We start from the raw sequence: 23506 nt of genomic DNA on the forward strand, positions 1-23506 counted from the left end.
CTCCAAAGGCAGTCACCCTCTACACTCAGCACTTGTGCCAGAAGAATATTTAAACTTTGCAGTAATTTCTTTTTTATTTGTGTTAAATTCCATCTTCATTGAGGATGGAGGTGTTCACAGAGTTATCTCCTAGCTCATTTAAGAATCAACCATATGACTCTGGAATTTCATGCAGCTCATATTGTCAGCATGTCAGCTTTCCTTCCCTCGGGGATGGTTTTATTTGGTTACATTTAATGGATTTGTTTTCAAATTCACAAAGTACCATGATAGGTATTTAACTTTTTTGACTGGAATATAAATCCAGTAGTCAGGGTTGTACGTACAGGATGTCATTATCACGTTGCCACCATACCTGTTAAAGTAATCTGGGACATCATGTTTGACTATATGTGGTTTATTTTTGTTTACAAATAGGTTTATCTACATGTCATTTTGCCTGGGCCTTTCATTCAGAAGCAGAGGAGGAGCTGCTGAACATGATCCCTGCAATGCAAAGAGGAGATCCCCACTGGTCAGAGCTCAGATCAATGGGAGTGGGGTGGTGGGTGCGCAGCACAGTCATTCTTCGCAGGTGTATAGAGAAGGTATTGTTCATTGTTTATTTTAATAACAATTACAAAATAAAACAATGTAACTAGTTTTGCTGCATCTTATTGCAGCTAGAATATTCCATGTTGACTTACCACAAATCTGCATGTTGCCCAGCAGCATTCACTTTAAACTTGTAAGCTGCTTCAAATTAGAATAAATAATTGATTGATACTTTATCTCATGTGACATGTCACAGTGAAATTAGAATAATTAACTGATGGATTGATTGATACTTTATTATCACATGTGACATTCACAGATAAATTCTTTGTTTTGCATACCATACACAAAGTATGTAAAGAGTCCCCAAAATTACTATGACTAGTTTCTTTTGGTACAGTCAAGCCTTTTAAATTACACTATTACATAAATGTGATAATTTAAAAGAATCCAATGAAAATGGAAGTGTATGAAACGGGAAGGAAGGAAGTGGGAGAATTGTGAGGAAAATAAGTTAGCAATAGCTGGTGGAATGAGCGGGGGGGGGGGGGGGGGGGGGAGGAAGCAGTGAGAGGAAAGCAGATGGGAAGGGAGGAAACAACAAGAGGCATAATTGCGGGAGAGAAAGCAGTGGGAGGAATTGAGGTTGGAAGAAGCGGTCGGGGGAATGAGGGTGCATTTAGGGAGATGTGTGGAGAGTGAGGATATGAGCTTTCATATTAGATAAAAGACTAGTTTCTCAGAAGTTTGGAATCTACTTTGAATGTCATCCTTCATTAAAATATACCAAATATGCTACAATCACATTAAATAAAAGCCTGTGAAAGATCAGATTTTTTTCTTTGTTGATTGACAGCTTTTTGGTGTAAATGAACAGTGGCTGATAGTGCAACGCTTCCTGCCTTGTCAAACAATGATTTTGATAGTGTGGGCATATCAAGGATGATGGGATTGACTTCTTTCTGAAAGAGGTTCAAAATGATCTAATTCAATTTTACAAAACTATATAGGAAATGAAATGAAAAGAAAATCTTTCACTGAGTTTCAGATGAAAAAATTAAATAGTTGTAAAGTCGCGAGTAAAAATGTCAAATCTTTTTATAATTATGGTGAAGATGTTTTATAGACACAAAATGCTGGAGTAACTCAGCAGGACAGGCAGCATCTCTAGAGAGAAGAAATGGGTGACGTTTTGGGTTGAGACCTTCAGACTTCGATTTAAACCAGCATCTGCAGTTCTTTCCTACACTAAGATGTTTTTATGTTGGGCAGTGATAACAAGAATTTTTGCATCTGAATGATAACCCTATAGCTTTGAAATATATATATTTTTAAATAAGTGTGTTTTCATATTTTAAAATGTGATATTTCTGAATGTTTCTCTATGAAACCTTTAGGTTGCCAAAGCTGCATTTCAAAGAAACAATGATCCTTTGGATGGAGCTTTATTTTATCTTGCAATGAAGAAAAAGGCTGTACTCTGGGGCCTATTCAGGTATGACAAAATATAGTATTTTCATCATTTTTACAGTTTCCCATCAAACGTCATGCTAGTTTGAGTTCTATCTGCGTCAAATTATACAAACCACAATTTCTCATGTACAGATTCCTCATGCACATTTTGTATTGCTTTTAATTAGTGTGTTTGAGATCTTTGCTAGCTGTTTGAGTGGGATTAGTGAAGCTTAGTTTAGTTTAGAGGCCCACCAAATCCAAGTCGACCAATGATCATCCATACACAAGTTATCCCAGTTTTGCGTCCTACACACTAGGGGCAATTTACAGAAGCCAATTACCCTATAAACCTGCACTGCTGTGGAATGTGGGAGGAAGCCGGAGCACCCGGAGAAAACCCACGCGGTCACAGGCAGAAACGTACAACCTCCGTTCAGATAGCACCCATACTCAGAATCGAAGCCGGTTCTCTGGCGCTGTAAAGCAGCAACTATATTGCTGCGTGACTGTGCCACACTAGTCAAAGCTATTCATAGATGGAACTGATGAAAGCATTATTAAGTGTAAATTTTAAATTATTAAAATGTCCTGTTTCATTCTACTAAATTTTTATCCTTGCCAGATAAAATGTATATGGAAATTGATACAATGTATTGACTTCTGAAAGGAACTGATTTTTGCTACCTATAGCACAGCTCCATTGAGAAATATTCAGTTAAATGGTTTGTCAATAACATAAAATCTATTTTTTTTAATATGCAGGTCCCTTCAAGATAGAAAAATGACAGAGTTTTTTGGAAAAAATTTCAACGATGATAGATGGAGAAAGGCTGCATTGAAGAATGCTTTTGCGTTATTAGGGAAACAGAGATTTGAACAAGCTGCAGCTTTCTTCCTTTTGGCTGGTTCCCTAAAGGATGCAATTGAGGTAAGACAGACATTAATTATTTGAATTGTTACTGCGAAAAAATAAAATGCTTAAGTTTGGGTGATCAAAAGTTTTTTTTCCCCTTCTACTCTCAGCCGATACATTAATCAGTAATTTATCGCATGAACACGTGAAATGTTAATCTCATTATTGTGATATATTATTGACCACTACCAATCACATTTCAATTGACTCACCTCTGATTAAAATCTTACTTAAAAATTGTACTGTACCAGACTTTTTTGTCAAACAGAATTAAAATACTAGGATTTATATTTCAAAATTTGTATCCTATTTTTGAAATATTGCAAAGCCAGGTAATTATGGAAAATCCCCAGAATCACCAGATGCAGTCATAATCTCATAATCAAATAAAATTGCATGAAAGTAAGTTGTAAAAATCTCATGTCAATTTTGCTCTCTTATTCTGTTTTTTTTAAAGGTTTGTCTTGAAAGACTTCACGACATTCAGTTAGCGCTTGTTATAGCAAGATTGTATGAATCAGAGTTTGAAGTGTCCTCCACTTACAAGTCTATACTTATAGAAAGGATCCTAGGCTTTGATAAGAAGAGCAAAGATTTTAACCTTTCTTTAAGAAATTCTGATCCTGTATTGAGAAGTATGGCTTCTTGGATTCTGGAAGATTACACAAACTCCCTGAATACACTATTGGAGCAAGGGACGAGAGACGTCGATGATTCTGATGGAGTAACAGGTAATGATTTAGAATAAATTTATTGTACCATTTGAAGTAAAGCATTGTGTAAGTTTTTCAATAAAAGGAGTTTGAGTCGGTTTGTTCTGCTAAAAAGTATTGCATAAATAGGTTATTGGGAACAGAATTGGATAGACTTTATTAGAGGCTATTATGCCAATTGCACGGGAATGATCACACATCAAGATTGCAGAAGTTGAAATCTGGTGCAAATAAAACAAACTGCCAGAGGAATTCAGTGGATCAAGCAGTATCTGTGACAGAGGCTGGTCTCGACTCAAAACGTGAACTGTCCATTTGCCTACATCAATGCTGCCTGACCCACTGAGATCCTCTAGCAGAATAATGCTGATATATGCAAGGGCATTTTGAGATTAAGGAGGACCTTGGATTTGGGCTCTTAAAGAGCATTAACGTGAATAAATCCCCAGGATCTGATGGGTTTTATTCCATGTTATTAAGAGAGGCAAGACGGGAAATTGTGGAAGCCTTAACTGAGACCTTTGCATATTTCCTAACTACAGGCGAGCTCACAGAGGACTAGACTAACTAATGTTGTTCATTTAAGAAGGGAAGTGGAGAGAACCCTGGGAATTATCAGATGATGAGCCTCATGTCAGTGGTAGGGAAGCTATTTGTGAGGATATGCTCGCATTTGGAAGAAAATGGGTTAATTAGGGATAGACTGCATTGCTTTGTACATAGCAGGTCACCTTACCTTGATCGCGTTTTTTTTAGAGGGTGGCAAAGGTGATTGATGAGGATAAGGTGGTGAATGTTGTCTACATGGATTTTAGTAAGCCATTTGATAAAGTTCCCCATGGTAGGTTCATCCAGAAGGTTAAGATGCACGGGATTAACACTGATTCCAAACTATCTTACTGATAGAATACAGAGGGTTGTGGTGGAAGGACAATATTCAGGCTGAAGGTCTGTGAACAGGGTAGTCCACAGGGATCTATGCTGGGGCCTCTGATGTTTGTGATATATATGAACAACCTGCACATAAACGTGGACAGGTTGGTTAATACATTTGCAGATGACATCAAGATTGCTAAGGTCGCAGACTGAGGAAGACTGTCAAAGTATACGGTGGGATATAGATCAGCTATAGAAATTGGTGATAAATTGCAGATGGAGATTAATCCGAGCTGAGTGTGAAATGTCACACTTTGCAAGGAGAAAATATACAATTTATGGTACCCTTAACAACATTGATGTACAGAGGGATCTTTGGCTCCAAGTCCATAACTCCTTGAAAGTGGCAACACAAGTAGATGGAGTGGTATAGAAGACATACTCTTTGTTACTCTTGTACTCATTGCCTCCATTGGTCAGGGCAATGAGCCACGGGTAACAAAGTTATGAGCAACTTTACAGCACTTTGGTGGGGTTGTGTTGGGTTGCATTAGCAACCGAACCAAAGTGCTTTAAAGCTGCATCATGACTTATGTGCAGATATGGTCACCCCATTACAAGATTAATAGAGGATTTGGAGAGGATACAGAGGGGGTTAACCAGAATAATGCCTGGATTATGGGTTATTAACTACAGGGAGGGGTTGGACTGATTATTTTGAGTTCAATTTTCAATATCACTTGTTTCATTTTGTATAGTCTTACTTTAAAGTGCATTCTACAACACGTCTTTAATAACTATTGAAAACCACGGTCAATATAATTTAACTTGTTTGGTTGACTTCCTTTTTACCTTGTGTAACCTATTACAATAATCCGATGATGGCATTATCAATATTTTGTCTGAAATTTTCATTCCATTCTTATTTTGTCTGTATTTATAATGCTAAAACCTGATGCTGTTATTTATAGAAACATAGATAATATGTGCAGGAGTAGGCCATTCAGCCCTTTGAACCAGCACCACCATTCAACATGATCATGGCTGATCATCCAAAATCAGTATCCTGCTGCTGTTTTCTCCCCATATCCCTTGATTCCGTTAGCCCTAAGAGCTACATCTAACTTGAATACATCCAGTGAATTGACCTCCACTGCCTTCAGTGGCGGAGAATTTCACAGATTCACAACCCTTCTGGGTGAAAATCTCAGTCCTAAATGGCCTACCCTTTATTATTAAACTGTGACCCCTGGTACTGGACTGCTCCAACATCAGGAACATTTTTTCCTGCAGCAAGCCTGTCCAATCCTTTAAGAATTGTATATATTTCTATAAGATCTCCTCTCATCCTCCTAAATTCCAGTGACAATAAGCCCAGTCCTGCCACCCTGGGAATTAACCTGATAAACCTATGCTGCACTCCCTTAATAGCAAGAATGTCCTGCCTCAAATTTTGGAGACCCAAATTGCACACAATGCACCAGGTGTGGTCTCACCAGGGCCCTGTACAACTGCAGTGGGATCTTGCTCCTTTTCTCAAATCCTCTTGCTATGAAGTTGTCTACTGCATTTCGTTGTCTCTGTACTGTACACTGACAATGAGAATTAAAGTTGAATCTGAGATCTGAAGGCCAACATGCCATTTGACAATAGACAATAGCTGCAGAAGTAGGCCATTTGGCCCTTCGAGCCAGTACCACCATTCACTGTGATCATCCACTATCAGTACCCTACTGATAGTGGATGTCAGCTCTATCTAACTCTCTCTTGAAAGCATCCAGAGAATTGGCCTCCTCTGCCTTTTGAGGCAGAGAATTCCACAGATTCACAACTCTCTCGGTGAAAAAGTTTTTCCTCATCATTCAAAATGTCCTTCCCCTTATTCTTAAACAGTGGCCTCTGGTTCTTGACTCCCGCAACATCGAGAACGTGTTTCCTGCCTCTAGCGTGTCCAATCCCTAAATAATCTTATGTTTCAATAAGTTCCCCTCTTATCCTTCTAAATTCCAGTGTATACAAGCCCAGTCGCTACATTCTTTCAACATATGCCAATCCTGCCATCCTGGTAATTAACCTCGTGAACCTACGCTGCACTCCCTCCATAGCAAGAATGTCCTTCCTCAAATTTTGAGACCAAAACTCCACACAATACTCAAGGTGTGGTCTCACTAGGGCCCTGTACAACTGCAGAGGGACCTCTTTGCTCCTGTACTCAAGTCCTTTTGTTAAGAAGGCCAACATGCCATTAGCTTTCTTCACAGCCTGCTGTACCTGCAACTTGTGCTCTTGGTAAATTATGGTTTCTCAGTCTTCACTTCCTGGCTTTTTTTAAAAATCTGTTGCCAGTTTTATTTTCTCTGTAAATATATTAACTTATTCCAACTCAGTTCCTAAGCTCTCCGTCATTTGCCAAAGTTTTGACCAACCTACGTATATTTCAAGGTTGTGTTCGCTATGTCCAAGCACACCTTGTGTAAACTGAAAACAAAGTGGGTAGCATTTGACCGCTGGTATATATTACTTTCAACTTCTGTCCAGACTGAGCCACATTCATTTACTGAATCAGCAGTGTGTATTTCTGTGTATGCAAAAAAATGCAGACAAACAAACTTGTTGGTACCTTCCCATTGAGTAGCATTTCTGTTGGAAATTGTGACTTTATACTTCTAACATGAAGGTGCAAGTTGTGTGAAGCTGTAAGGGTGGAAAATGCATCAAAGTTTTGAGTGATTCTTAAACAAAACATCATGAAAAAGTATATCTACATAAAATAGCCAGGGTAATTATTGAAATCTTATTTATGTTTGATAGTTAATGGGTATCAAATATTTTAGCATGAATTAAAATTTTGTTTTTTTTCTTTGTATTGTGATAAATTCTGATGACATTTTAATAACTGAGATCATTAACAAATACATATGAAAATCTCTTTGTAATCTATCTTTAGAATGCAGTAAGTCCGTTTCATGCAATCCAGGAGTATTCAATTTCTACAATTATTTGCGGACCCATCCTCTTTTATTGCGAAGATATTTTGCTTCTTCAGAGAAGATGGTATCACAAATGGGCTTAACTGTGGAAAGTGGCTTGGCAGATAAAATAAGTCTAGCTGAAAGAAGACTATTCTTTACAACTGCAAATGCCCATTTTAAAGCTGGCTGTCCAATGCTAGCTCTTGAAGTCTTGTCTAAAATGCCAGTTGTCAACATGAAGTCAAAGATTTTACAAAATAAAGGAAGCTCTTATCTGACTGTCATTTCCCCAATAGAAAAAACTACGTGCACACTTTTGGATTTTGATTCATCTTCACCAACCGTAAATGGTTTTGGATCCAAAGCTGCTTTTAATTGGCTGTCAAATGGGCAATCTAGTTCATCACTTAGTGTTGATTGGAGTCAATCCTCACTAGTTGTTGAAGATCAGCCATTAGAATTAAAATGGGATAGTGATAAAGAGGATGACCAGGAAGAAGTTGGTCTTACAATGAAAGAGATACATTCACCTTGTTCCAGCATTACGGAGATACAAGAGAAACATTGCTGCAATGCAAATTTCACCAGTTCATCTGAAGAATTTTTAAGTCCTTCAGAAGATGTTATAGCAGCACAACTAAAATTTGGAGCATGTTTGAAAATACTCACATCGGAGCTGCGTACTCTCTCTACCGGTTACGAGGTAGATGGTGGAAAACTCCGCTATCAGTTGAACAAATGGCTCGAGAGGGAAATTATGGCCCTACAGAAAACGTGCAATTACAATGTTGCGGAAGACAGAAAAGATAATTCTGAAGGTCTCTGGGATGAATTACCCAATGAAGAGCAGATGGAAAATGGAGTCATTGACCAACAAAGGACATTACACCACCAAGAGTATTTGCAAAGAAGGCGGCTGTGGCTTTTCCAAAACCAGCCGCTTCTAAGGATGTTCCTTAGTTATTGTAGTCTTCATGGATCACACGGTGGAGGTTTGGCATCAGTCAGAATGGAGTTGATTCTTCTTTTGCAAGAATCTCAGCAGGTATTTTTTTATATATTTATGTTAAGAACACACATTTTCTTGTGCCCTGGTGTAATAATTTCATTAAATTGGTTAGAATTTTGTGCTTCTTCTGGTATGTTATTTGGTAGATGTAATAATTGGATCTGAATATTTGCTTCCTAAGGAAGTATTAACATTTCAAACTTATTTTTTCCCAATATTGGGTTTTACTGCACTATAAATTTCAGAACTTGTTATAATGTAACAATGAAATAATGTAAAATTGGCCATGGATTCTTTTTAAAGTGGAATCTACTCATCAATTCACAGAAATCTTGAAATAAAGGACACTTTCCACATACGGTTAATGTTATTGCAATTACCAATGCTACTAATTTTGCTACATCATTATTGTTTGCCAATTTCTCCAAGTCTGCACTCAAACAGCATTTGTAACATTAATCAGGATTGTTGCCATTTTGCCCAAGTTTCAATAAACATAGAACTGTGCATGTTTAAAATCTAAGACCATTTAACTCAAAATGTAAAATCTAATCATGCATTCTTTCATGGTTCAAGGGAGAAAACCAGTTTGGGGGGTGCGGGGAGGGGGAGAAATTCCACTAATATTTATAGGTTTGTTAACTTTATTTTAGCAGACCCCAATTCAAGGAACTATCTTTTTAAAGATATGTTGAAAGATGATAGCATCCAATGGTTAGTTCATTGGTACAAACCTTTGTGCTGTATTGTTGATATCCACACATATTATTGTTTTGGATTTAGGAGCATTCATTGGAACAGACTACTAGTCCTTTGCTACAACTGGCATCAATCCCTCTCCTGTTCGCCTGTACTGCAAGTGCTAAAATTGTAGTGGCGAATCCCAGACTCCATCTGAGCAACCTAACTCATGATATTGTGCATACCATCGTGGAATTTGATTCACCTCCACATCCAGACATCAGAAATAACCAGGTTGGTGTTAAATAATTAATCTTCATAAAAATTGAAAAAATGTAAATAATATTTTTGTACCAAAATTGTTTAGTCCAAAAGATGCAGTAGACATCCCAAAGGTGAAATCCAAAATGCCAATTTTGACACTGATTTTGTTTTGAAGCCTCTTTATTCCTTTCTTTGCCACAGAAGATTAATTAGCAAACATTTTGTATTGGTTTTTAATATAAAGCTTCAGACAAGCTAACTGCAATCCATAATTAGTTATAGTTCATGTGCTTTATTGTTGGCACCAAGTACATTATTCTTAAATTAAGGATGCTTTTTATTATTGTCCCAGCCACATACAGTGCCCTCCAGAATGTTTGGAACAAACTGATCGTTTATTTAGTTGCCTCTCTACTCCATGTGGTTAAAGTGCACATTGTCAGAATTTAATAAAGGCCGTTTTTATACATGTTGGTTTCACCATGTAGAAATTACAGTATTGTTTATACATAGTCTCCCCCATTTCAGGGCACCATAATGTTTGGGACACAGCAATGTCATGTAAATGAAAGTAGTCATGTTTAGTACTTTATTGCATATCCTTTGCATGCAATGACTGTTTGAAGTCTGCGATTCATGGACATCACCAGTTGCTCGGTGTCTTCTCTGGTGATGCTCTGCCAGGCCTGTATTGCAGCCAACTTTAGCTTATGCTTGTTTTGGGGGCTAGTCCCCTTCAGTTTTCTCTTCAGCATATAAAAGGCATGCTCAATTGGGATCAGTCAGCTGATTGACTTGGCCACTCAGGAATTGACCATTTTTTAGCTTTGAAAAACATCTTTTTTGTTTTGGCAGTATGTTTGGGATCATTGTCTTGCTGTAGAATGAACTGCCGGCCAATGAGTTTTAAGGCATTTGTTTGAACTTGAGCAGATAGGATGTGTCTATACACTTCAGAATTCATTATGCTACATAGAAACATGGAAAATAGGTGCAGGAGGAGGCCATTCGGCCCTTCGAGCCAGCACCGCCATTCATTGTGATCATGGCTGATCGTCCCCAATCAATAACCTGTGCCTGCCTTCTCCCCATATCCCTTGATTCCACTAGCCCTTAGAGCTCTATCTAACTCTCTCTGAAATCCATCCAGTGATTTGGCCTCCGCTGCCCTCTGTGGCAGGGAATTCCACAAATTCACAACTCTGGGTGAAAACGTTTTTTTCTCACCTCAGTCTTAATTGGCCTCCCCTTTATTCTAAGACTGTGGTCCCTGGTTCTGGACTCGCCCAACATTGGGAACATTTTTCCTGCATAATATAAAAGTGGATAAGTCTCCAGGTCCTGACAGGATATTCCCTAGGAAATTGAGGGAAGTTAGTGTGGAAATAGCAGGGGCTATGACAGAAATATTTCAAATGTCATTAGAAACGGGAATGATGCCGGAGGGTTGGCGTACTGCGCATGTTGTTCCATTGTTTAAAAAGGGTTCAAAGAGTAAACCTAGCAATTATAGACCTGTTAGTTTGACATCAGTGGTGGGCAAATGAATGGAAAGGATACTTAGAGATAATATATATAAGCATCTGGATAAACAGGGTCTCATTAGGATCAGTCAACATGGATTTGTGCCTGGAAGGTCATGTTTGACTAATTTTCTTGAATTTTTTGAAGAGGTTACTAGGGAAATTGATGAGGGTAAAGCGGTGGATGTTGTCTATATGGACTTCAGTAAGGCCTTTGGCAAGGTTCCACATGGAAGGTTGGTTAAGAAGGTACAATTGTTGGGTATTAATGGTGGAGTAGCAAGATGGATTCAACAGTGGCTGAATGGGAGATGCCAGAGACGGAGAGTCGGTTTGTCAAGGAGGACTCTCTCTAACTTCTACAGGTGCACAGTAGAGAGCATGCTGACCGGTTGCATCGTGACTTGGTTCGGCAACTTGAGTGCCCTGGAGAGGAAAAGACTACAAAAAGTAGTAAACACTGTCCAGTCCATCATCGGCTCTGACCTCCATTCCATCGAGGGGATCTATCACAGTCGCTGCCTCAAAAAGTCTGGCAGTATCTTCAAGGACCCACACCATCCTGGCCACACACTCATCTCCCTGCTACCTTCAGGTAGAAGGTACAGGAGCCTGAAGACTGCAACAACCAGTTTCAGGAATAGCTACTTCCCCTCAGTCATCAGGCTATTAAACTTGGCTCGGACAAAACTCTTAACATTAATAGCCCATTATCGGTTATTTGCACTTGATCAGTTTATTTATTCATATATATTTATATAATGGTATATGGACACACTGATCTGTTTTGTAGTCATGCCTGCTATGTTCTGTTGTGCTGAAGCAAAGCAAGAGTTTCATTGTCCTATCAGGGACACATGACAATAAACTCTTGAATCTTGAGCTCCAAACACGCCCAAAAACATGTCATAAATCCCACCCACAATATAACGGGCAGTCTAAAATTAAAGGCACATGCCATCATCAATGACATGCAACACAGGCCACATGGCCACTACATCATCAATGAAGATAAGTGAGCCAGTACCTTAAGCAGCCATACATGCCTAGTCATAACACCCCCGCCACCATGTTTCACAGATGAGATGATATGCTTTGGATCTTGGGCAGTTCCTTCTCTCCTCCATACTTTGTTCTTGCCATCATTCTAATATGTTAATCTTCATCTCATCTGTCCACAAGATCTTTTTTCCAGAACTGGTTGCTCTCTTAAGTACTTCTTGGCATACAGTAACCTGGCGATTCAATTTTTGCTGCTAACCAGTGGTTTGCATCTTGCAGTGTATCCTCTGTATTTCTGTTCATGAAGTCTTCTGTGGACAGTGGTCATTGACAAATCCACTCCTGAAGAGTGTTTCTGATCTGTCGGACAGGTGTTTGGGGTCTTTTCTATATTATAGAGAAAATTCTTGCAATCAGCTGTGGAGGTCTTCCTTGGCCTGTCAGTCTCTTTGCGATTAGTAAGCTCACCAATGCTCTCTTTCTTAATGATGTTCCAAACAGTTGATTTTGGTAAAGGTAAGGTTTGGTAAGATCCAAAACCTACGACCTCATGTGTGAAACACGTGGTGGGGTTGTTATGGCCTGGGCATGTATGGGTGCTGAAGGTACTGACTCACATCTTCATTGATGATGGTAGTAGCATAATGAATTCTGAAGTGTATAGATGCATCCTATCTGCGCAAGTTCAAACAAATGCCTCAAAACTCATTCGCCGGCGGTTCATTCTACAGAAAGACAATGATCCTAAACATACTTCGAAATCAACAAAGGTATTTTTCAAAGCTAAAAAAAGGTCAATTTTTGAGTGGCTAAGTCAATCACCTGATCTGAACCCAATTGAGCATGCCTTTTATACAGTATGCTGAAGAGAAAACTGAAGGGGACTTGCCCCCAAAACAAGCAGAATCTAAAGATGGCTCCAATGCAGGCCTGGCAGAACATCACCAGAAAAGACACACAGCAACTGGTTAAAATCACAGACATTAAGCAGTCATTGCATGCAAGGGATATGCAACAAAATACTAAACATGACTACTTTCATTTACATTACATTACTGTGTCCCAAACACTATGGTGCCCTGAAATGGGGGGACAGTGTATAAACACTGCTGTAATTTCTACATGGTGAAACCAAAATGTATAAAAATGACGATTATTAAAATCTGACAATGTGCACTTTAACCACATGAGATTATTTTTTTATTACAAATCTCAAATTGTGGAGTACAGAAGCAAATAAATAAATGATGGGTCTTTGTCCCAAACACTATGAAGGGCACTGTATTTGTGTACGTGTGGGTATGTGCATTTATACACACTGAACTTTTTTCTCTCAATTCTCATATTGTTTGCAGTGCACTATGTTTACATATTCTGTTGTGCTGCAGCAAGTAAGAATTTCATCGTTCTATCTGGGACACATGACAATAAAACACTTGACTTGATCAATTTATTTTTACTTCCCTTGTATTGCATTTTAAAATCCAGCAGATGGCAGCTGTTGACACTCTTCAACTTTTTACTTTGCTACAAAGATTTATTTTAAATCCAAAGTTATTAATAAAACAGGCAGGTTTTTTGTAATGAGCAAATTGAGTTTATTCGAACAATATTAACCTAAAAGGTAAGAGATTGAGGTAATATTTTATTCAATTTTCTGCCATTCTCAACAGAATGTACATTAGCTTGATATTTTCTTGTCACTGGCATTTTCAGTCTACTTCACTAAATCTCTTCAGTTTTATAATTTTGCATGACATGCAGCAATAAAAATAGCTGTTCAGCCCTCGTCTTGCTTTCTATAAGAATCACATCCCATTCCTTCAGTTTCTCAGTTGCATTGCTTCTGCACTGATGAGACTTTCACATCCGTGCCTCTGAGATCTCTTCCTTGTTCCATAACCATAGCTTCCTCTCTTGCCATAGTTGACAGACCCCTTGACTTCAAATCATATATTTCTAGCATCTTTGCTCTCACTTCCCTTCCTCCCGGACAGAGCAAGGATGGAGTTCGCCACTTGGCTTTCCTCCTCACCAGCCTCCACATTCACAGAGTCAATCTTCACAATTTATAGCACCAATTCGATTCCACCATCGCATACCGTCTTCCACTCCTTTTCTAACAATTCTAAGAGACCATTCACTTTGTGACTCCTTGGTCCACTCTTCCAGGAAATGCAACACAAGCCCTTCCCTTCCCGTCATCCAGGGACCAAACAGTCCTTTCAGGCAAAGTAGTGACGTGCATTTCTTTCAATCTGATGTACTGCATTTTATGTTCGCAATGTGGTCTCTACATTGGAGAAACCAGTCATAGATTGGGTGACCACATTGCAGAACACTATTCATTGTGCAGAGGTGAATGAATTTCCAGTTGCTTCCCAGGTTAATTCTCCATCCCACTCCAACATTGTTTCAATCAAAAATAACTGGTTCTACAGTAGGTTATCTATTTATAATATTCACTCAGTGATGCGGATGACACTAAGCTGGGGGGCAGGGTTAGCTGTGAGGAGGATGCTAGGAGACTGCAAGGTGACTTGGATAGGCTGGGTGAGTGGGCAAATGTTTGGCTGATGCAGTATAATGTGGATAAATGTGAGGTTATCCATTTTGGTGGCAAAAACAGGAAAGCAGACTATTATCTAAATGGTGGCCGACTAGGAAAAGGGGAGATGCAGCGAGACCTGGGTGTCATGGTACACCAGTCATTGAAAGTAGGCATGCAGGTGCAGCAGGCAGTGAAGAAAGCGAATGGTATGTTAGCTTTCATAGCAAAAGGATTTGAGTATAGGAGCAGGGAGGTTCTACTGCAGTTGTACAGGGTCTTGGTGAGACCACACCTGGAGTATTGCGTACAGTTTTGGTCTCCAAATCTGAAGAAGGACATTATTGCCATAGAGGGAGTGCAGAGAAGGTTCACCAGACTGATTCCTGGGATGTCAGGACTGTCTTATGAAGAAAGACTGGATAGACTTGGTTTATACTCTCTAGAATTTAGGAGATTGAGAGGGGATCTTATAGAAACTTACAAAATTCTTAAGGGGTTGGACAGGCTAGATGCAGGAAGATTGCTCCCGATGTTGGGGAAGTCCAGGACAAGGGGTCACAGCTTAAGGATAAGGGGGAAATCCTTTAAAACCGAGATGAGAAGAACTTTTTTCACACAGAGAGTGGTGAATCTCTGGAACTCTCTGCCACAGAGGGTAGTCGAGGCCAGTTCATTGGCTATATTTAAGAGGGAGTTAGATGTGGCCCTTGTGGCTAAGGGGATCAGAGGGTATGGAGAGAAGGCAGGTACGGGATACTGAGTTGGATGATCAGCCATGATCATATTGAATGGCGGTGCAGGCTCGAAGGGCCGAATGGCCTACTCCTGCACCTAATTTCTATGTTTCTATGTTTCTCTCTCCAATGGCACTACCTAATCTTCTTGACTTTTTTATGGCCCTAACCTGCATTTCACAGCTTTTCCCTGTTCCTTCACGGTACTTGTTTTTATTCTTTAACTCCCCCCCCACCCCCTCTCAACTGATCAGCTAGATCGGTTCACCAGAAGCCTTACTCTTTCAAAAATATTCTCCCAGCCCTATCCAATCTTCCCTCAAAATATTTGCAGCATAAACCTGTTTTCTTTCTTTCCCCATTCTGCTGAAAGATCTATGAAAGATTAACTGCTTTTATTTTCATGGCTGCTTTCTGACGTGCTGGGTACTTTCCAGCATTCTTCATCTAAATTACTCTGTAGAGTGTGCAGTAGTAGACTTGCTGCCTTACAGTGCCAGAGACCCAGGTTCGATCCTGAATATTGATGCTCTGTACGGAATTTGTACATTCTTCCTGTGACTGCATGTTTCCTCCCATATTCCAGAGACCTGCAGATTTATAGGTTAATTGGCTTCTGTAAATTTTTCTAAGGGTGTAGGTCACGACTAGTGTAAGGGTAATCATTGGTGGGCGTGGCCTCAGTCGGCCGAAAAGCTCGTTTCCACCCTGTATCTCTAAACTAAAATAAAAAAATATGAGTTATGATACTAATGGGCTATTTCTTTAAATAAAATACCAGGAAGTACAAGAAGTCTCTTCCTTTATGCGCCATGTTTTTTTCTGAGCATATTGTCATTTCATCTTCAAAAATTACACAAAACTAATATGAAGATCTCGTGTCCAACTGCTTTCCCTGTTCTAGAATTGCCTTTTACCATTTAAATTGACCCAGTCTTTGTGGTCTTAATATAGAAACCACTGTTCCTGGGCAAGCGCATACATCATTTAAGCCATGGGGATGTAAACAACTTAAAATAAAGCTAAGGCTTCAGGGGCAGAATCTAACATTAGCATTTTTGAGCATTCATACTGGATAACTTATTTTAAGTACCAATGAAAGGTTTAGTACCCAATTAGCTTTCATACATAGATGGGGTACTATGATGCTTTGTATTTTGTTTAACAAGTATTGAATGGCAATAGAACATGCATTAATGTTGCCTTGGGTAAATACATTTTGTTTAATTTCAGATCCATGTATTGCACACTATTGCTGCTTCGCTGTCGGCATGCCTCTACCAGTGTCTGTGTGATGGCCACAGTAACGGGTAAATGGGAATGCAGTATATTCAATTAGAACGTTGTACTTTCAAATTAATTTATTTCCTTTTCCCATTCTTTGTGGAACTGTTGAAAATAACATTGTTTAGTTTGCAACACTCAATATTTTACTTAAGGTGGTGTTTTGTATTGAAAAGCCCAGGCATTGAAAGGCCATGTCTGATTTTACAGTTGTGTCAAAGTGGAGCCCAAGATTGTCCTTATCCAGCAATCACAAGCATGCACTTTTAAACAGAGTTAAAGGGTATCAGTCAGCCTAATAAAGGCTGTGACAAGTGCACTACACATACCATTTCAGTTCAATAAACATTGAAGCAAAAAATGGAACCACTGGTTTACCTGTTTGCTTAGCTCATTGAAGCATCGTCCAAAGTAAAATCAATGGATTGACCAAATTGGATTTGCATTTAATTCTGGTCATTAATCCACGATAATTTCTTCCAGACTTCTTGTAGAATACTTTAAATGCAGATTATTCTGAACAGAATCAAAACTTAAATGTCCTTTTTTCCATTTCTTTGCCCCTACTCTTATCATGCAACTAATGTGCATACTGCTCCAGCTGCTTCTTTTGTAGATATGCTGTGTCTTTTGTTGTGAATTTGTTATCAACTACTTGTGTATCTCATCGGGTCCGTCCTCATTCATTTACATTGTGTGGCCATATTTCTCATTACCAGCACATCTTACCATTTCAGTGTACCTTTTGTTCTATCTTGCGTTTGACTTATTTGGTGTTATTCTCTCATTAATAGTGTATTTTCATCACCACCTGCTTTTCCACATGTTTTCCTTTCATTCATTATGAAGGAGGCTGTTTGCCCATTGAATCTATGGTTGACATCAGTGCAATCACATCAGTCCCATTTGGCCACTTATCTCCCTGCAATGTATTCAGTTTTGCATGCCCATCAGCATAATCGACACATTCTCTCCTATCTTACAGTGCTTTCTTTATATATCTACTTTAGTTCTACATGTAAGTTGATCTTGTTTGCAAATCTGCCAGCCTTTTTCCAAGTGACCATTTTTCTGCTCTTGCATTCGCTCTTTTTTCAATATCAGTATATACACTATTTTCTTGTCATATTGAAGGTTATGGCAGTTATAAGCAACTATCCATTTCTGTTGACCTATTTTTTCTCACATCTTTATTTTTAAGTACTTTAGTACTTGTGCGATCTCACATTCAAAGGACAAAGGGCATTTATTGGCACATACACTAATTGGTGTAGTGAAATTTGAGTTGCCATTGCAGCACACCAATAAAATAAACACAGCATTATAGAATTTAACATTAAACATAAACCTTTAACATTAAACATACCCTTCCACTTTCTTTATTAGTGAACATTTTTCTCTCTGGGTTGTGATGTGAATTGTGAACCATTTAAGAAGTGACATTTTACATTTCATTGGGGGAAAAAATATATGTTTTGTCTCTTACAGTTCTTTGTATGCAAACCAATTCACTGGAATGGTCTATCAGAGTTTTCTGTTTACACAGCAACGATCAAACAGAGCAGCGAGTTTAGATTGCTCAGTGACTCCCAATACATCTCCTGACCAATGGCCAGGTAAACTGCATATTTAGATATTTTTGCTATTGTTTTTAAAATATTGAACATTTGCTATTCACTAAACTTCTGCGTGTAATTACAGTGCCTGCCGTAATGTTTAGGACAAAGACCCATCATTTATTTATTTGCGTCTGTACTCCACAATTTGAGATTTGTAATAGAAAAAAAATTACATGTGCTGAAAGTGCACTTTTTAGTCATATTTATATTAAGTTATATTATGACATATATAAAGTCATATTTTAATAAAGGCCATTTTCATACACCATGTAGAAATTACAGCAGTGTTTATATATAGCCCCCCCCTTTCAGGGCACCATAATGTTTGGGACACAGCAATGTCATGCAAATGAAAGTAGTCATGTTTAGTACTTTGGTGCATATCCTTTGCATGCAATGACTGCTTGAGGTCAGTGATTCATGGACATCACCAGTTACTGGGTGTCTTCTCTGGTGATGCTCTGCCAGGCCTGTATTGGAACCACCTTTAGCTTATGCTTGTTTGAGGGGCCAGTCCTCTTCAGTTTTCTATTCAGCAAATAAAAAGCATGCTCAATTGGGTTCAGATCGGGTGATTGTCTTGGTCACTCAAGAATTAACCATTTTTTAGCTTTAAAAAATTCCTTTGTTGCTTTAGAAGTATGTTTGGGATCATTGTCTTGCTGTGGAATGAACCGCTGGCCAATGAGTTTTGAGGCATTTGTTTGAACTTGAGCAGATAAGATGTTTCCATACACTTCAGAATTCATTATGCTACTACCATCAGCAGTGTATCATCAATGAAGATAAGTGAGCAATACATGCCCAGGCCGTAACACCCCCACCACTGTGTTTCACAGATCAGGTGGTATGCCAGGGCTCGAAATTAGCGGTTGCCCGGTTGCCAATGGCAACCCACAGACCCGTAGGGCAACCTAAAAGCCATGCCATTTTGCCCGGCTTGGCAAGCACCCGGGACACCTCTCGTTTAATTCTGAACGGGCCCCCTCTCTATCTCTCTCTCTCTATCTCTGTCACTCTCCGTCTCCGCCTGCTATCCATGTCCATGTCTCGGGTCTCCGCCCGCTGTCCGTGTCTCTGGTCTCCGCCCGCTCCTCGTCCACCGGCCGCCTTACACATGCGCACAACCACGGCCAGCACCAAAGCTCCTATAGCGAGGATCTTTGGCCAGCACATCATCGGCCGTAGTTGTGCGAATGTGCCGCCCTGCACATGCGCACTGCCACTGCAACTGGTCGTCGTCGGCCACTTTCCCCCTCCCTTTGCATGGTGGGAGATCTGGCTGCCATTGCTGTCCACTCGCCGCGACCGCTGAAAACCAACGCAGTCTCACTCGCTCGAACTGGAGTAACTCCCTGGAGTAACTCTTGCTACTTGGTTTCCTGGTCCTCCAAAAATATTCAAAATGGAATTTAAACACCACCACCAAACTCTGAAAAATAACAGCCTATTGCATTTTATCTGTTTATTTATTGTGTATATATACATGGTCTATGGTATATAAACACAGTGAACTTTTATCTCCTGTTCTGTATTATGTTTACATATTCTGATATGCTGCAGCAAGCACGAATTTCATTGTCCTATCTGGGACACATGATAATAAAACTCTCTTGCCTCTTGACTTGGACTTAAACAAAAAAGGTTTATTGGGGGAAAAAAAGAGCTACCTTCAATTTAATTGCTTCTGATTGGGTACCTATAGTAGGGTGAAGACTATTCCATGCTTTAATTGTGCAGCGGAACTCAATGGAGCAGCCAGCATCTCTGGATAGAAGAAATTGGGTGACGTTTCGGGTAACCATATAACCATATAACAATTACAGCACGGAAACAGGCCATCTCGACCCTTCTAGTCCGTGCCGAACACATAATCTCCCCTAGTCCCATATACCTGCGCTCAGACCATAACCCTCCTTTCCCATCCATATAACTATCCAATTTATTTTTAAATGATAAAAACGAACCTGCCTCCACCACCTTCACTGGAAGCTCATTCCACACAGCTACCACTCTCTGAGTAAAGAAGTTCCCCCTCATGTTACCCCTAAACTTCAGTCCCTTAATTCTCAAGTCATGTCCCCTTGTTTGAATCTTCCCTACTCTCAGTGGGAAAAGCTTTTCCACGTCAACTCTGTCTATCCCTCTCATCATTTTAAAAACCTCTATCAAGTCCCCCCTTAAACTTCTGCGCTCCAAAGAATAAAGCCCTAACTTGTTCAACCTTTCTCTGTAACTTAGTTGCTGAAACCCAGGCAACATTCTAGTAAATCTCCTCTGTACTCTCTCTATTTTGTTGACATCCTTCCTATAATTAGGCAACCAGGCGGTAGAGACCCTTCTTTAGATTTCCTCTGGTTTTAGTGTTTTAGTTTAATTTAAAGATACAGCGTGGAAACAGGCCCTTCGGCCCACCGAGTCCACACCGATCACCCGTACACTAGTTCTATCCCACACATTGGCGACGTAAGTCAAGAGTCAAGATTGCTTTATTCTCTCAAGTCCCAATGAAATCCTTACTTGCAGCAGCACAACAGAATATGTAAACATAGTATTCCGTAAACAATGTTATCAACGAGAAAACAAAACAATGTATATTTATAGGCACACAAAATTGCTGGGGAAACTCAGCGGGTGCAGCAGCATCTATGGAGCGAAGGAAATAGGCGACGTTTCGGGCCGAAACCCTTCTTCAGACTGATGGGGGGTGGGGAAAGAAAGAAAGAAAAAGGGAGGAGGAGGAGGAGCCCGAGGGCGGGCGGATGGGAGGGTGGGAGGAGACAGCTAGAGGGTGAAGGAAGGGGAGGAGACAGCACAGGCTAGCCAAATTGGGGGAATTCAATGTTGATGCCATAAGGACGCAAGGACCCCAGACGGAATATGAGGTGCTGTTCCTCCAATTTCCGCTGTTGCTCACTCTGGCAATGAATATATAACTATATATATATACACACACACACACACACACACACACACACACACACACAATTTCCAATAAAGCTCTATCGTATAGTATCATGTGTGTAGGAAGGAACTGCAGATGCTGGTTTAAACTGAAGATAGACACAAAATGCTGGAGTAACTCAACAGGTCAGCCAGAATCTCTGGACAAACAGAAAATATTACGTGTTTAAGAAGGAACTGCAGATGCTGGAAAATCGAAGGTACACAAAAAAGCTGGAGAAACTCAGCGGGTGCAGCAGCATCTATGGAGTGAAGGAAATAGGCAACGTTTCGGGCCGAAACCCTTCTTCAGGTTTTGGGTTGGGTCTGAAAAAGGTTCCTGCACACCTTTGGAATGTGGAAGGAAATAAGAGCACCCGGAGAAAACCCATGCGATCAAAGGGAAAAGGAGCGAACTCCATACAGACAGCACCCATATTCAGGATCAATACCGGGTCTTTTAGGCAGCAACTTTATGGCCAATGTACTGCCCCATAATCTTGAACTGAATTAAAACCTACAGTAGCTGTAAAGGGGGGCATAGCATCTCAGAGATTTAAGACTGAAAATGGATAGTTTCTTTTTTTTTAGTAACCAAAGTTATCAATGAATAATTTTTTGTGTGTTGGAAAATAAAATATAGAGGCACAGCTGGTGGACTTGCTGCCTCACACGCCAGGGATCTGTGTTCGATCCTGTCCTCGGGCACTGTCTGTGTTGAATTTGCACATTCTCCCTGCAAGCATGTAGGTTTCCTCCCACATCCCAAAGATGCATTGGCTTTGTAGGTTAACTTGTCTCTGTAAAATTGCCACTAATGTGCAGGCAGTGGGTGAAGAAAGTGGGATAAGAGTGTGAATGGGGAGACAAAAATGCTGGAGAACATCAGCGGGTAAGGCAGCGTCTATGGAGCGAAGGAAATAAGTGACGTTTTGGGTCAAGACCCTTCTTCAAACTGATTTGAGGGTGCAGAAGGTGGGAAGAAGAAAGGAAGAGGCAGAGACAGTGGGCTGAGGGAGAGCTGGGAAGCGGAGGAGAAAGCAGGGACTACCTAAAATTGGAGGTCAATTTTCATACCGCTCGGGTGTAAACTGCCCAAGCAAAATATGAGGTGCTGCTCCTCCAATTTATGGTGGGCCTCACTCTGGCCATGGAGGAGGTCCAGGACAGAAAAGTCTGATTTGGAATGGGAGGGGGAGTTGAAGTGCTGAGCCACCGGGATATCAGATTGGTTATTACGAACCGAGCGGAGGTATTGGGCAAAGCGATCGCCAAGCCTATGCTTGGTCTCACCGATGTAGAGCAGCAGACACCTAGAGCAGCGGATGCAATAGATGAGGTTGGAGGAGGTGCACGTGAACCTCTGCCTCACCTGGAAAGACGGCTTGGGCCCTTAAATGGAGTCAAGAGGGGAGGTAAAGCGACAAGTGTAGCATTTCCTGCGGTTGCAAGGGAAAGTACCTGGAGAGGGTTTGGGTGGGAAGGGACAAAATGAACAGGGAGTTATGGAAGGAGCGGTGTCTGCGGAAAGCCGACAGGGGAGGAGATGGGAAGATGTGGCCAGTGGTGGAATCCCGTTGGTAGACAAAGCTGGAGAAAATCAGCGGGTGAGGCAGTATCTATGGAGTGAAGGAATAGGTGACGTTTCGGGTCAAGACCCTTCTTCAGACTGATGTCGGTGGGGGGGGGGGGTCTGGAAAAAGAAAGGAAGATGCGGAGACAGTAGGCTTTGGGAGAGCTGGGAATGGGAGCTGAAAGAGGGAGAAAGCAAGTACTACCTGAAATTGGAGAAGTCAATGTTCATACCGCTGGGGTGTGAACTATCCAAGCTAAATATGAGGTGCTGTTCCTCCAATTTGCGGTGGGCCTCACTCTGGCCATGGAGGAGGCCCAGGACAGAAAAGTCGGATTCGGAATGGGAGGGGGAGTTGAAGTGATGAGCCACCAGGAGATCAGGTTGGTTATTGCGAACTGAGTGTAGGTGTTGTGCAAAGCGATCGCCAAGCCTGCACTTGGTCTCACTGAGGTTGATCATACGCTGAATAATCCAACTAGAATTTTGTTTGGAAGTGGAAAGAAATAATAGAAATTGCATTCTTTGCAATGTGTAAAAGGAGATGAGATATTGTATTGTAATGTTGCTGCATGTCATTGTGGTATATACCATGTCTTCATTGGTGAATATGTTTAGTTTGTGACTTTATTTGAAGCAGAAATAATATGTGAATGCTTCATTGACCATAATTCTGACTGGTAACTATGCACTTCATCCGAGCACATTATCGCACGTGTCATGCAAGCCATCTTAAATGACCACCTAAACTGTCATTTGGCAACCTAAAAAGCTGCCAAGGTTGCCTGACTGGCAACAGGAAAAAAAGTTAAGCAAGAGCCCTGAATGCTTTGGGTTTCACAGATGAGGTGGTATGCTTT

General features: G+C 40.4%; 1 protein-coding gene across 6 annotated transcripts in view; it reads left to right on the top strand.

Annotated features, from left to right (window-relative positions):
* dmxl1 (Dmx like 1) overlaps positions 1–23506 on the top strand; it is a 240997-nt gene that overhangs the window by 115439 nt on the left and 102052 nt on the right. For all 6 annotated transcript variants that reach the window (XM_033017479.1, XM_033017480.1, XM_033017481.1 and 3 more), the window contains exons 20-27: positions 418–587; positions 1932–2029; positions 2752–2917; positions 3360–3633; positions 7439–8508; positions 9256–9447; positions 16461–16537; positions 18000–18127. In XM_033017479.1, coding sequence (XP_032873370.1) covers positions 418–587; positions 1932–2029; positions 2752–2917; positions 3360–3633; positions 7439–8508; positions 9256–9447; positions 16461–16537; positions 18000–18127 — 2175 coding nt within the window. The remainder of the gene's footprint in view (positions 1–417; positions 588–1931; positions 2030–2751; positions 2918–3359; positions 3634–7438; positions 8509–9255; positions 9448–16460; positions 16538–17999; positions 18128–23506) is intronic.

Source organism: Amblyraja radiata, chromosome 3, assembly GCF_010909765.2.
Source record: "Amblyraja radiata isolate CabotCenter1 chromosome 3, sAmbRad1.1.pri, whole genome shotgun sequence".
Lineage (NCBI taxonomy): Eukaryota > Metazoa > Chordata > Chondrichthyes > Rajiformes > Rajidae > Amblyraja > Amblyraja radiata.